Raw genomic sequence first — 15,875 nt, 5'->3', positions numbered from 1 at the left:
ACAATATACTGTGAAACGAAAACAATGTAAAATGATGAGACAAAACGTAAATAAAGATTGTCCAAAAACAAAACATTTGAATACTTTGACGTATTCCAGTACCATTTATATGTTGCATTAACATTATGCCATCATGTTGTTATAACACCCTGTATTAAGTTGTCCTAACATTCTGTATTATTCAACACTATACTGCAATTAAGATGAACAAGTGCTCGACTGGATGCAGTAAGCACTCCAGTAGACATGTGTATTGTATTTGACACAAACGAGATGAACATAGTCCCACGCATGCGTATTGTAGTGGTGGAACGCAGCAATAAGTGATGCATTCCAATGGCAGTGGCAGTGCAAACCTGTTTGTATATTATATGCACAAATAAAATAAAGAATAAAAAAAAGACTTTGAACATCATACCGATTGAGGAAGCCCCTACCGTAGGGCGATACTGGTTTCGGACCATCAGAGGACTTTTCAAGCATAAGCCAGAGACTCAAAGGACTTGAATGATACCTTTTTTATTGTTTTTTATATTTTGCTTTTACCTATGCCTTATAAAGGATCTTCATTGAAAAGAAGTTTCAACGCCTGTTTCTACTTAGACTATCCACCAAGAGGGGACGGGGACATACTATAAGAGTCCCACTGTGCTTCCCATGAGAGCCATATGTGTTAATTTGGCTTCATGTTTGTGTCTGATAGCATTTACACTTATCCCTACATCCGCCTGGTCCGATCACACAGAGGAGCTAGAGTAACTAAAATTGCTGAAAAATGTAATGCTGGCTATGATAGAAAGGTGTCAGAACACATAGTGAAACTCAGTTTGCTGTGTATAGAGCTGTGTAGCTGCAGACCGGTCAGTGGCTGTAATGACCCCTGTCCTCAAACAGAGCCTTTAATAGGAACGTGAGCGTCGGAACTTAACCATGGAACAATGGAAGGTTTCCTGGTAGATGGCCTCATGCGTGTCCATCATTTACCTAGGGAAAAGATGGCAGCATGATGCACTGTGGAGAGGTTGCAAGCCGGCGGTGACAGTGTTCTGCACTGAGCAATGTTCTGCTGGGGAAAAAACCTTGGCATTCACGTGGATGTTACTTTGATATGTACCACCTACCTAGAGATTTTTGCAGACCACATAAACCCCATTCATGGCAATGGTGTGGCCCCTTTCAGCAGGATAATGCACCCTGCAACACTGCAAAAAATTGTTCAGGAAAGAGTTCACGGTGTTGCCTTGGTCTTCAAATTCCCCAGAACTCAATCCGATTCATCATCTGTGAGATGTGCTGGAACAACAAATCCAATCCATGGTGGAACAACCTCACAACTTTCAGGACTTTAAGGATCTGATGCTAATGTCTTGCCAGATACCACAGAACCCGTTCAGAGGTCTTTTGGAGTCCATGCCTCAACGCATCAGAGCTGTTTTGGCAAAACAAGTGGGACCTACACAATAATAGGTGGTTTAATGTAACTGATGAATGTATGGGGGCGGAGTCTAATTTCAGTTGGATATGTAGTTGATTTTATGCATTTGTGTGTTCTATTTATTTTGTAATTTCACTTTTTTTTTTTTTTTTCACAACTGACACAAAAGGCATGTGGACAAATATCACCCTGTGATTTAGACTATATATATATATATATATATATATTGGTCTGCAAATGGCAATAAAACTCTGAAAAATAAGTACATAATTGTCTTAACATTTATTTCCAATATTTGAGTGTGGATATCATTTTTGTGGTGGTAATTTGGAGGAGCATTTATACATTTAAGACCTATAATTTAATCAATTTCATAAATTAAAGAACCCACAGACCAATTAAAGGGGGGAAAATGTTTTTTTACAACCTGGGCATACATGAATGTAATAGTTGTTAATGAATTTAAAATCCCGTGCAGCCTTCTGAGATTTGATCACCATGTATCTTTGACACCTTCATGCCAAGACTTGCCCATGGTATCCAACTAGGAGACTACATATGAACCCATTTTAACTGTTAAACAATTGCATTTAACTGTTACGGTAGTGAAGGTTAATCCTCTATCCTGAGACACAATCTAACTTTTGTATTTTGTAGGACTGCAAACCAGCTTGTGGTAGGTCTTCTAAAATTTTGTGGGTTTATCAAATTGTGTGATTTTGTGAAGGTTTTTTCCTATTGTGTGACAGAACTGTTTGAAAGGAGAGTGGGAGAGAGATAAACATAACATATGTATCTTTTTTTTTTTTTTTTCTTTTTCAGTTTACATTTAGAATAAAACTAATATTTTGTTTTCTCATTATCTAAGGGAAGGCACAGTGCAAAAACTGTGGGAGAGATCAAGCAGTTTGTGTCACAGTTACCCCATATGCAAGCAGAGAGAGCATCTTTAGCAAATCACACGTCTATAGCTGAACTCATTAAGGAGATAACCAGTAAGAAGCTAAAACTATTCTTTTTAGATTATAGTAGTTCATATGTATTGGATTATTTTTTTTATAATTAAAATAAAATACAACAAAATAAAGTGACAAATTTAAAAAATTAAATGTGTATGCATACAGTTGGTCTGTACGGGAAAACATGTGTCAAGATACATCCCTAAAAAAATTAACTACTTGAGACCAAAAAAAAGACTGAATTACCATGGTGAAAGAATAGTTTTTGGCAAGAGAGCATAGGAGAGTGAAAAGGGGGAAAACCTTTTCATCTGCCTCCAGTGCAATGACCCTAACTGACCGGTGAAAGGAAAAGAGCAGATTAAAGTTCATTCACTGAGAGGAGAACTTGGCCATCCAAGGAGACCACACATAGATACAATAGATACATTTCTCAGTTGTTGTTGGTGTTTTTTTTTTTTTTTTTTTTTTTTTTGTTTATTGAGATTTTCCATCCTAATCAGTTACCAGAGTTTAGCATCTATCTGGATAGGAAGGGCCATCTTCCATTTCTTGGCCAAACACGCTCAGGGCTGTGCACACTCTAAAAAGAAGTTTGTGTACATATCTAAAGAGGGTCTACACCATCTGTGTAGTAGTTCAACCCTTAGGTCTTTGGAAAGCTATGTCAGGAACCTGTGATAGCCTCTTACAAATGTCCTCCCACATTAAAATGAAATATTACTAATAAGTGCCAACGTCTTCACCAGCACTATACAATTGATTAGGAAGATGGTACAATATAAACAGGCCAATATAAATGGTAAAGAGGTCCCTGCCCATGAGGTGAGATCTAGCCACTGAAGCTCTTTTGTACAGAATACTTTGCTAGTTATCCCCTGAGCTTACAGTATAAAGATATATTGTTTTAATGCATCATGTGAAAATGGGGAGACTAAATGGCTTCTGTAATGAGGTAGGTTTCTGTTCGCTTTGCATAGTATTGAAGTGTATATGCTATAGTTGTGTGGTAGTGGACTATTTGTACTGATTGTGTGTTTTTAATTTATTTTACATTATAAATGATTAGCCGAGAGATACAAACATCACGTTAGAATTTTGTAAAATCTGACCAAACTGCTTTTTGTGTGTAAAACTGTAGCAGATAAAATCTGTCATTCTGCTATAGGTGACTGCATTTCACACCTTCTGTTTTGCAGCATCAGAAGCCTTTTTCGATAATTTGACTGTGGAACAAGAATTTATGTCCGGGTTTGACACCGATAAGGTCAGTTTTCTATTCCTCTAAACTTTTTTTTTTTTTTTAAACTTTGATTTTGCTCGACAAAGCAGCAGTGAGCGAGAAAAACCCTTGTAAAGCATGTTTGTCAGCCAATGTGTAAATGCCTAGCTCTTATGAATTTGATTTTAAGCCATTTAGTAATATCTACACCAAGTGGCATTTTTACATTCTTACATTAGTCTATTGCATATGGTACCTGATTGTCTTATCCGTTAAAGGACACTATAGTCACCAGAACAACTACCGCTTAATGCATTTGTTCTGGTGAGTAGAATCATTTCCTTCAGGCTTTTTGCTGTAAACACTATATTTTCAGAGAAAATGCAGTGTTTACATTACAGCCTAGTGATAACTCTACTGGCCACTCCATAGCTGCTTCCTTGGGCAGTGCTGCAGAGTAAGCAGCACTGCTATTCAGTGTCTCCACCCTCTGCATGCAGACACTGAACTTTCAATTAATCTCTATGAGGAGATGCCGATTGGCCAGGGCTGTGTTTGACTTGTGCTGACCCTGCCCCTTATCTGCCTCCTTGACAGTCTCAGCCAATCCTATGGGGAAGCATTGTGATTGGCTCAGACCACCTCTTCTGATGATGTCAGCAGACAGGGGCAGAGCCAGGAGCTGCAGAGTTGAACACCAGTAATATTTTACTATATTTAATGTGGCAAGGATGGAGGAGGGGGGAGGGGAGGAGGATGGAGGAGGGGGAGAGGGGAGGGGGGGGCGGTGGCTAGATGGTGGTTTTAACACTTTAGGGTCAGGAATACATGTTTGTGTTCCTGACCCTATAGTGCTCCTTTAATTTTTGATAAAAATAAAAAATTAAACTGTTGTATATGTGCTTGTTTGCTAGGTAAATGCATACATAGAGGACTCTATTGCTAAGAAAGATCCATTAATAACGATTTTACGGTTAGTCTGCCTGCAGTCAGTGTGCAACATGGGTCTGAAACCAAAAGTGCTGGACTATTACAAGAGAGAGATTTTGCAGGTATGCTTTTTAAGTTTGTTATGCAGTTTTAAGTTATATGTATATATCTCCAAGTAATTCTTTATTTTTAGTATGTGTTTTGGCAAAAAATAGTACTGCCTCCCATAAGCCCTTCCTACATATCCTAATTAACAACCTACACAGCAGTAAGAGAAATTGAAAATAAATGGTGATATCCGTGCTCTTTACATGGTTATAGATTGTCCATAGAATGCATGTAAATTTGCTGTTCCTCTTCCCACTGTCAGTCATGCCAACAGAACACAGAAAGTTGTACACTGCATCTTCTGGGTAACCTTTTATGGATCCCACTACCTAGACCATCAAAGGTAGAGGGACCACTGCTCTTCTCTTGCCAAACTGCAAGTGTTTGACGATATAAGCAATATAGTTAAAACAAAGTTTAAATGGTGCAGTTGTTAGAGCAGTATATTGTGTATCTAGATCAATATTGCTGCTACCGTAACCAGTTGCTTAGTAGCTGCTTACTGTTATTATACTCTATGGCAGCTTCTAACTACTTTTTAATCACTGGCTATCCATTAAATCTAAGTGGGAATCTTCTGTTGGGAAGCGGTTAACCGCTAATTCCCTATACATCCTATAGGGCAGTGTTTCCCAACCCAGTCCTCAAGGCACACCTACCAGTCCAGGATTTAAGGATTACCCAGTTTTGTCGAAGGTGTTTTTAGAAAAAAAAGAAAAAACACCTTAGACAAAACTGGGTAATCCTTAAATCCTGGACTGGTAGGTGTGCCTTGAGGACTGGGTTGGGAAACACTGCTATAGGAAACATGCATTTAACAGTGGTGGAACTACCACCCAGTGCGGTTGCATTGGTGCCTGCACGCTGAGGCGAGCCTATTGGGTGGTCCATGCAGTTAGTGATACCCAATGGAAATTTCATCAGAGGCCCAGTGATGTGCTGCGACTATTTAACAGTGCGACTAGCACAGCCACATACTCTCATCGTCAGCTAGCAGCCATATCCTATCCTATCCTACCCTCCTGCAACCAAAAGACACGGAAACAGGAGGGTGGCTTAAACAATGTAAATTTTGATGTATGTAGTGTTGGCAATGAATACTGGCATGTATGGATATACAAACACACTGCATTCAAACACCAACATTATATACAAATACACCCCTGCATTTAAACTCGCGCTACACTGAAACGCATCCCAGTATTAAGTCGTGATAGTTTTTTCAGTTGTTTTGACTTTATTTCATTAAAATCTTATTTACATGAGATCTGTCTTGGCTCTATAAGACTCAGACCTTCCACAATGGTAAAACTGGTTCATCATAGTGCCAAATTAAATTGTGAAGTGTGTTTGTGTACACACTGTGACTGACTTGTCTAGGACGTACAGTACACAAGTATTCGAACCGGGCATGATTGAATAGATATTCAATCTGCTTCCAACATGGAACAGCTGTGGTAATTATAGTACAAGAGTCTTTCAGTGAATCTATTGTTTCAATTGCTAATGGTCCATGACCTATTTGTATATAATTTTTTTTTTTTGATAGACCTATGGATATGAACACATATTGACTTTACACAATCTGGAAAAGGCTGGCCTTTTAAAACCTCAGACGAGCAGCCGTAATAATTATCCAACAATCAGGAAGACGCTGCGCCTTTGGATGGATGATGTCAATGAGCAGGTGAGCCTGGTATCAAACACATAGCAATAAGTCTGAAAATAAGTAAATTAAGTTTCATGGATTTGGCCCACTTTTTAAAGTAAATCAGTCTGTAACTACCTTTTTATGTACCAATCTTGTAGGAGCTTAGAATTCCATCTTAAAGCTCAATGGCAAAAGCTTGTGTGTAATGAATGCTTATACCACTGTTAATCGGTTTTTCAAGTGTGTAAATAAAATTAGAATTCCATGGGTCCCAGACTTAAAAACAATATAGCTTGGTTGCTATTTCTAAGTGCTGCTTCAAAGTGTGTAATCTTGAGGTTACAGGAGGACAAAAAAAGTTAAGATTTGTTTGATTTAGATTATTCACCTCATTAAAATGGCAGACTTGGGCCACTGCCGCAGAGACGTACTAGGAATGGCAGATGGATTACTGTAGGATCTGGTAGACTTAGTTGTGCATAAAAGGCATATTGAATTATGTAGAGCAACAGCGTGTAATGGTGTTGTGGAGACGGGCTCAGGCGCTGAGGGTTGTGGAGACGGGCTCAGGCGCTGAGGGTTGTGGAGACGGGCTCAGGCGCTGAGGGTTGTGGAGACGGGCTCAGGCGCTGAGGGTTGTGGAGACGGGCTCGGGCGCTGAGGGTTGTGGAGACGGGCTCGGGCGCTGAGGGTTGTGGAGACGGGCTCGGGCGCTGAGGGTTGTGGAGACGGGCTCGGGCGCTGAGGGTTGTGGAGACGGGCTCGGGCGCTGAGGGTTGTGGAGACTGGCTCGGGCGCTGAGGGTTGTGGAGACGGGCTCGGGCGCTGAGGGTTGTGGAGACGGGCTCGGGCGCTGAGGGTTGTGGAGACGGGCTCGGGCGCTGAGGGTTGTGGAGACGGGCTCGGGCGCTGAGGGTTGTGGAGACGGGCTCGGGCGCTGAGGGTTGTGGAGACGGGCTCGGGCGCTGAGGGTTGTGGAGACGGGCTCGGGCGCTGAGGGTTGTGGAGACTGGCTCGGGCGCTGAGGGTTGTGGAGACTGGCTCGGGCGCTGAGGGTTGTGGAGACGGGCTCGGGCGCTGAGGGTTGTGGAGACGGGCTCGGGCGCTGAGGGTTGTGGAGACGGGCTCGGGCGCTGAGGGTTGTGGAGACGGGCTCGGGCGCTGAGGGTTGTGGAGACGGGCTCGGGCGCTGAGGGTTGTGGAGACGGGCTCGGGCGCTGAGGGTTGTGGAGACGGGCTCGGGCGCTGAGGGTTGTGGAGACGGGCTCGGGCGCTGAGGGTTGTGGAGACGGGCTCGGGCGCTGAGGGTTGTGGAGACGGGCTCGGGCGCTGAGGGTTGTGGAGACGGGCTCGGGCGCTGAGGGTTGTGGAGACGGGCTCGGGCGCTGAGGGTTGTGGAGACGGGCTCGGGCGCTGAGGGTTGTGGAGACGGGCTCGGGCGCTGAGGGTTGTGGAGACTGGCTCGGGCGCTGAGGGTTGTGGAGACGGGCTCGGGCGCTGAGGGTTGTGGAGACGGGCTCGGGCGCTGAGGGTTGTGGAGACGGGCTCGGGCGCTGAGGGTTGTGGAGACGGGCTCGGGCGCTGAGGGTTGTGGAGACGGGCTCGGGCGCTGAGGGTTGTGGAGACGGGCTCGGGCGCTGAGGGTTGTGGAGACGGGCTCGGGCGCTGAGGGTTGTGGAGACTGGCTCGGGCGCTGAGGGTTGTGGAGACTGGCTCGGGCGCTGAGGGTTGTGGAGACGGGCTCGGGCGCTGAGGGTTGTGGAGACGGGCTCGGGCGCTGAGGGTTGTGGAGACGGGCTCGGGCGCTGAGGGTTGTGGAGACTGGCTCGGGCGCTGAGGGTTGTGGAGACGGGCTCGGGCGCTGAGGGTTGTGGAGACGGGCTCGGGCGCTGAGGGTTGTGGAGACGGGCTCGGGCGCTGAGGGTTGTGGAGACGGGCTCGGGCGCTGAGGGTTGTGGAGACGGGCTCGGGCGCTGAGGGTTGTGGAGACGGGCTCGGGCGCTGAGGGTTGTGGAGACGGGCTCGGGCGCTGAGGGTTGTGGAGACTGGCTCGGGCGCTGAGGGTTGTGGAGACTGGCTCGGGCGCTGAGGGTTGTGGAGACGGGCTCGGGCGCTGAGGGTTGTGGAGACGGGCTCGGGCGCTGAGGGTTGTGGAGACGGGCTCGGGCGCTGAGGGTTGTGGAGACGGGCTCGGGCGCTGAGGGTTGTGGAGACGGGCTCGGGCGCTGAGGGTTGTGGAGACGGGCTCGGGCGCTGAGGGTTGTGGAGACGGGCTCGGGCGCTGAGGGTTGTGGAGACGGGCTCGGGCGCTGAGGGTTGTGGAGACGGGCTCGGGCGCTGAGGGTTGTGGAGACGGGCTCGGGCGCTGAGGGTTGTGGAGACGGGCTCGGGCGCTGAGGGTTGTGGAGACGGGCTCGGGCGCTGAGGGTTGTGGAGACGGGCTCGGGCGCTGAGGGTTGTGGAGACGGGCTCGGGCGCTGAGGGTTGTGGAGACGGGCTCGGGCGCTGAGGGTTGTGGAGACGGGCTCGGGCGCTGAGGGTTGTGGAGACGGGCTCGGGCGCTGAGGGTTGTGGAGACGGGCTCGGGCGCTGAGGGTTGTGGAGACGGGCTCGGGCGCTGAGGGTAGTGGTGTTGTGGAGACGAACTTGGAGACTATAGTGAGGCCTAATAGAAAGCAGTTGTTGTTGGGGGAGTCTATCATAAGAGGTGTGGAGCTGGACAATAGTGGTCTTGTGAGAGGTCTTCCTGGAGCTACTGCTTACAGAGACAGGAGACGTATTTGTAATATTGTTTAGCGAGCAAAGCAGGAAGGTGAATTGGATGATGTACTTGTTCATCTAGGGACAAATTACTTGGCTTGAGGTTTCAGGGAAAGGAAGTTTTTAGTGTTTTTGCCAATGAGATATGGCAGGTTGCTTCCACACAGTCATTCTCTGACTGTGCATAACACTCAGAACGACAGACGGATGCTTATTAGGGATTTTAACTTGTGGCTTGGTGAATGGTGTCGGGAGCAAGGATTTGGCTTCATTTCTCATGGTAGCTCTGTTTGGAATGGAAATAAACTGTACAAAACGGGAACAAATGTTCTCAATGAGCAGTTCAGAGGTTTGGCTAGGATGTATTTAAACTAGGAGGAGGGGGGCGCAAAAGGTTACAAAACATCAATCCAATTGCCCTCCAGAACAAGGACAGAAGGTGCCTGTAGCAAGTGTGTTAAAAAAAATAAGCTTAGTCATGTCTACAAATGCTTGCAGTTTAGGGAATAAGATCCATGAACTTGTGGCAATAATGGCACCTGATAATGTAGATTAAGTTGCTGTTACTGAGACATGGTATGATGAGGAAAATGACTGGGACATAGTAATACCAGGGTACTTTTTATATAGAAAAGAAAGGGGGAGGGGTGGCCCTGTATGTGAAGGATAGCATAAAATCTAGCCTAATAAAAGTTAGTAAGGCGAACATAGTCCATTTGGGTTATGTTAGAAATTGTTAATCACACAGTAACTTGTGTAGGTGTGATTTATAGGCCCCCAAGACAAATAGAAGAGTTAGATAATCTACTAATTGAGGAAATGGCTAAAATGACAATGAAGGGGGAAGTTCTCATCATGGGTGACTTTAATCTTCCTTATGTGAATTGGAAAACCAAAATAGCTGCTTATGCCAGAACCACACATATTCTAAATTCCCTACTGGGATTGTCTTTTGAGGAGCCAACTCGTAAAGAGGCCATACTAGATTTAGTGTTAACAAATGGAGACTTGGTATCAGAGGTGAAAGTTTAGGATCCAGTGATCAGTCAGTGTGGTTTAATATAAGAACAGTAACTGAGTCACACCACACAAAACCAAAAGTTTTAGCCTTTAGAAAAACAGACTTTTCTAAAATTAGAGTATGTGTAAAGGAGTCATTATGAGACTGGAGTATATTCGAAGCATGGGCTTGTCACCAGTGGGGTACCTCAGGGATCTGTACTTGGACCCATTCTCTCTAATATTTTTATTAGTGATATTGCAGAAGATCTTGATGGTATGGTATGTCTTTTTGCTGATGACACGAAGATATGTAACAGGGTTAATGTTTCAGGAGGGATAAGCCAAATGGCAAATGATTTAGGTAAACTAGAAAAATGGTCAGAGTGGCAACTGACATTTAATGTGGATGCATCTTGGACATAAAAACACAAGGGCAGAGTACAGAATATTTAATAGTCCTAACCAACATCTGAGGAAATTAATTATGTGGTGATTATTTCTGATGACTTAAAGGTAGGCAGACAATGTAATAGAGCAGCAGGAAATGCTAGAAGAATGCTTGGTTGTATAGGGAGAGGTATTAGCAGTAGAAAGAGGGAATAGCTCATGCCATTGTACTGAACACTGGTGAGACCTCACTTGGAGTATTGTACGCAGTACTGGAGACCGTATCTTCAGAAGGATATTGATACTTTAGATAGAGTTCAGAGAAGGGCTGCTAAACTGGTTCATGGATTGCAGGATAAACTTTCAAGGAAAGGTTAACCCCTTAAGGACCAAACTTCTGGAATAAAAGGGAATCATGACATGTCACACATGTCATGTGTCCTTAAGGGGTTAAAGCAGGGATAGGCTACCTTCGGCTCTCCAGATGTTGTGGACTACACCTCCCATGATGCTTTGCCAGCATTATGTGTGTAAGAGCATTATGGGGGATGTAGTCCACAACATCTGGAGAGCCGAAGGTTGCCTATCCCTGGGTTAAAGGAATTTAACATGTATAGCTTGGAGGAAAGAGACAGGGGGGATATGATAATAACATTTAAATACATAAAAGGAATCCACACCGTAAAGGAGAGTACTATAATTAAAAGAAAAACTACCCCAACAAGAGGTCATGGTCTTAAATTAGAGGGGCAAAGGTTGAAAAATATCAGGAAGTATCAGTAATATATCAGTTCAGGGGTTCAGAAATTTTATGGAAGTCATAGTTTTTACCGACCGCAGGCATGGTCCCATAGCCGAAAATAGTTCCATAGAATCACGGCTAAGTGCCGCTGGAGGACCGACCAGGAACCGTGAGGTTTTCATGCCAAAAATAGTTCCAGGTCTTATGAGTCGAAGTCCCCCTGATGTCTATTCGCGGTTTTGGTCCATGCGAACAAGATGGCAGCCACATCGTGGTCGGCCATAGGAATTTCGGCCACCCAGACGAACACTTGGACTACGGCAGTGGAAATTGCAATAATGTATCAATTAAGCTTAACAAGCTCCAGGGTGGTCTCCGGTTCATGTGGCTGTTCGGTAAATTAACCATATAGTCCCAATTGCACAAATAGAGCCTGTTATAAGTCCAAGAGGCACAATTAGTGTTTTTAAATAGGGTTTAACACAGGGGCCATAGTCGCAGGGTAGGAGGCTGGCAAACAGGCCCCTCCAAAAACCAGTGGTGAGCTTACTTTCGTCACAAACTTGTATTCCTGACCCTATAGTGTAACGACCACCATTTAGGTGGCTTGCCGCCCCTTAGAAGGGGTTAAAACATACCTTATTTCCAGCGCTGCATGGGTCCGCCAGCGCTGGCCCTCCTGATCCTTGGGGACATCAGAAATTACGATTTTTAGCCAATCCAATGTTTTCCTATAGGGAGGTGGGATGGGGAGGGGCCAAACACAGGTGCAGAGCGTGGAGACACTGAATGGCAGTGCTGCACTGCCCCCGGAAGCACCTTCAGTGACCATCGGAGGAGTGCCCACAGGAGGTGTCCCTAGTGGGGCAATGTAAACCCTGCATTTTTTCTCAAGCTTTTTTTATTTTTTTTCTCCTCCACTTCAGCTGCAACTAAAGTAAAGAACTAAAAAAATTGTCACTCATCAGCCGTGAAAAAAAAATCAAATTTAAAAATTAGGCACAACTCATTGAACACTACACCAACCCTACCCTAAATCTTGACCCTACATAAACACTAATTTTAACACGGAGGGTTTCGGTTCAAACATCACCTGATGGATTTCAGTTTAAACAGTACAGAGCCTTCTGTGTAAACTCTGTGCTGTGAGACTGCAATATGAGGGAGATTTCCCTCTCCTGCTACAGCTCCTGAATGCTGTTCTTGCCAAACATATAGTAATCTGTGAAATACAAAGTTTAAAACAGTGGAGCGCTTATATATTAACCCAGTGTTATATTGTGCACCAAAATGTAATATTATAGCACTTAGCTGGGATTTTTTCCGTTTTTTGTATTAGTATCCTCTGTACCTTTAAAACAAAAAATTGCATATAGTGTAATATTGTTATTTTTATGTGGGCACAGGGAAGAAAAATTGGAAAAACTCACATATTCCAGAGCTAATATAACCTAGCTCTGGTGTGGACTGCTTTTAGGTCCGTTGTTGGGCGACCTCCCCCTCTTTTTATTCCAGTGCTGGGTTAGGTCCAACATTGCCTCTCAATGGAAAACAATATATAGTGAAGGTCCACTAGACATAGGTTGCAACTATATTATAAGTGGAGATATACTCAAGTGTAGAGCCTGTATCCTGGCTCAGTAAATCAGCTTAGTGTAGTTTGGGACTACACACCCATCTGTATAGATGCCGGAGACTCAAATTAGGTAAAGTATTATTTTATTATCCAAAGCAAAATAAAGATATAAAAATACAAATACCAAATATAATAAAAAGTCTATTAGTAAAGAAACGCGTTTCACCGTTCAATTCGGCTTCCTCAGTCTTCTCAGAAGACTAGTTCCAAAGAAGACTGAGGAAGCGGAATTGAACGGTGCATTGTATGCATTTCTGTTCACTACTGCGCATTGTTTTGTGAATTAACCCATAAATGCTCCCCTTAATCCATCAATGAATGGGTACTCTGAGAGTGCATGCAGTTGATGTATATTTTTCCGTATGGGTCCATGCACAGCAACTTTAGATGCAGCCTTTTATCTTTTGATGTTTGTGTGCTTATTAGAATTCAGACCCCAAACACCAAGTTTTGTGTAAAGGAGTTCTTACTACCACCAAAAAGTGTATTCTTCAAATATCAGACAAATACAAAAATCTGAACTTGCAGGACTTAAAATACAAATACTTTATTTATATATATTTTTTTAATGATGTATTTTGAATAGTGTATAAGCAAGAGTTGAAGAACCAAAAAGTTTTACAAGCACACAAATACACACCAGCATCCATTCTCCTTCAGTCTGTTTTCTTTAAATAGGCAAGTAGTCTGTTAAATGTGTCTGTGGATGGTTTTATTGCAACAAGATTTCCTAGCCTATCTATTATATTTTCCTCTACCCTAGAATCCAAACGACATCTCCTATGTGTATAGTGGCTATGCTCCCCTGAGTGTCCGATTAGCACAGGTACTCGTTCGACCAGGGTGGAGAAGCATTGAAGAAGTACTCAAAATCCTGCCCGGACCCCAGTTTGAAGAACGGCAATCCCTGCCTGCTGGATTAGTGAAAAAACGTAACTGTCCATTTTTACTTGTTTTGGTGCAGCCATCCTATCTCTAAAGCTATTTTGGGATAAAGGGTGCACACATTGTTTTAATGGAGGATATATTTCTTACAATTGTAAGGGCTTGCCATGAGCACCTCAAACTGTGTATGTAGATTATAAATTATATCCTTGTGTGCAAGAAAGGAGAAGTTAGTTTACTTTGACACTAGTTTAGATGCAGGGGCTGTAAATAGAGTAACTCTATAAAGGAAGGAAGCATTACTTTATTAATAAATGGAATGAAATATTCATGATACATTTTTCTATCCCACTGATTCTGTTTTTGGTATAATAATTATAGGTCAACAAGGGGAGAACAAGGTGATGCTGATATTTTTCCTGGGTGGAGTTACATTTGCAGAAATTGCTGCTCTACGCTTCCTGTCTCAGTTGGAAGATGGAGGAACAGAGTATATAATTGCCACCACCAAGCTGATCAACGGCACAACATGGATAAAATCTTTGATGGAGAAGCTTGAGCCTCCCCCATTTTGAAGCTGCAATTCGTTTTTTCAAAATAAAACTAAACCTGGACTTTTTAAAAAAGACTTGTTATGCTTTTACCATTATACTGAAATTACTGAAATATGAAATGCAGTGTTCATTGCTAAATCCAGTAACTTGTCTTCTGCACTCAGTTATATTTCTGGGACAAGTACTCCAAAAGCAGAGCATGGTGGACTTTGGTGAAGGGCTCTTCAAGGCTCTTATGAACATTATGACAGCAGGGAGTCTTCATAATGAATTCTATAATTCATAAAAATTAGGCCTGGACTTTGACTTTATTAAACTTTGTTTTGCTGCATTTAAAGTTTCACAGTAATCTTAAGAATACACAATAACGTCTGAGTCTGTAAACAGGAAGTTGTTCTACTATGGTGTAAGTTATTAACCAGTGGGAATAAGCCTTTGATAGCTTTCTGTAATCACTACTGGAAAATCAGAACTCGTAGCACGTAAAAATGTAGTACACTCTGGAATCAACAGAATGTCTACATAGAATGCGCCCTGTTCATCTTGTGCAATTTCCTCCAGTTAATAACAAAAGATTGTCAGGAAATGCACAGGTTATGTACATGTATATGTAAAGTAGGTGCTTATCCATTAAAAAAAATCTACAATGCTTTCACATTTTTTTTTTTTCTCTCTACACTGGTTAGAATTAAATACAAAATACTGTTATTTACTAAAGTGACAATTCAGCGTGTGAAATTCAAGGCCAGCGTGGCAGAACTGAAGCGTAGATAATTTGGAGGATTTTAAATGACTTATTTTCCCATTTTTGTGTATTTTTGACTTTAAATTTGAGTTCACATTTTAGTGAATAACTCTATAAATATTTAACTATGGAAAAACATTGTGCCATCTTAGCTCTTCAACACCTTTCTAAGATAAAGAATCCTGAGGCCTACCCAGTGGACTGCAACCCATGTCACACTTTATTCTCATGAAATATTTCTGCTCTTTCTAACCTTTTTCTGTTGTCTGTTTTACTGATCTCTTCCTCTTTCCCCTTTTGCTTCACAATATTTAAAAGAACACTGTGGTGTTAGGAATACTATATTTAAAAGAAGAAAAACGACACCAACAAAAGGACATGGTCCTAAATTAGAGGGGCAAAGGTTTAAAAATATCAGGAAGTATTACTTTACTGAGAGGGTAGTGGATGCATGGAATAGCCTTCCAGCTGAAGTGGTAGAGGTTAACACAGTGAGGGAGTTTAAGCATGCATGGGATAGGCATAAGGCTATACTAACTATAAGATAAGGCCAGGGACTAATGAAAGTATTTAGAAAATTGGGCAGACTAGATGGCCCGAATGCGTCTGCTGGGGGGGGGGGGGGGGGGGGGGGCGGGCGGGCATTTTTTATTTTTTCCTGAGATTTATGAACTGCAATACCTGCGCCGGCAAGTAGGTGGCGATGTGTATGGAGAGAGACCGGGCTGGGAAGCTACATCTATCCCCTGCTTCTCTCTGCTGACTGAAAGCGCAGGGGAGCAGCACATAGATTAGGGAAGGCGGGCATGGGGGGGGGAGAAGGAACACAAAGGTAAAGTGCAGAAAGGTGAAGGAGCCA

At 43.5% G+C, this 15,875-nt stretch overlaps 1 protein-coding gene across 1 annotated transcript in view; it reads left to right on the top strand.

The window, feature by feature from the left end:
• Positions 1-14,858, top strand: part of VPS33A (VPS33A core subunit of CORVET and HOPS complexes) — a 33,820-nt gene extending 18,962 nt beyond the window's left edge. Inside the window, exons 8-13 of the mRNA XM_063456997.1 lie at positions 2,304-2,430; positions 3,594-3,661; positions 4,531-4,668; positions 6,204-6,341; positions 13,596-13,764; positions 14,099-14,858. Of these exons, the coding sequence (XP_063313067.1) occupies positions 2,304-2,430; positions 3,594-3,661; positions 4,531-4,668; positions 6,204-6,341; positions 13,596-13,764; positions 14,099-14,292 (834 nt within the window). The 3' untranslated portion in view covers positions 14,293-14,858. The remainder of the gene's footprint in view (positions 1-2,303; positions 2,431-3,593; positions 3,662-4,530; positions 4,669-6,203; positions 6,342-13,595; positions 13,765-14,098) is intronic.
• The last annotated feature ends 1,017 nt before the right edge of the window (positions 14,859-15,875 follow it).

The sequence above is a fragment of the Pelobates fuscus genome, chromosome 5 (genome assembly GCF_036172605.1).
Source record: "Pelobates fuscus isolate aPelFus1 chromosome 5, aPelFus1.pri, whole genome shotgun sequence".
NCBI classification, from domain to species: Eukaryota; Metazoa; Chordata; class Amphibia; order Anura; family Pelobatidae; genus Pelobates; species Pelobates fuscus.
Note: the sequence above shows the minus strand (reverse complement) of the source record. Positions and strands in the feature narration are given on the sequence as shown.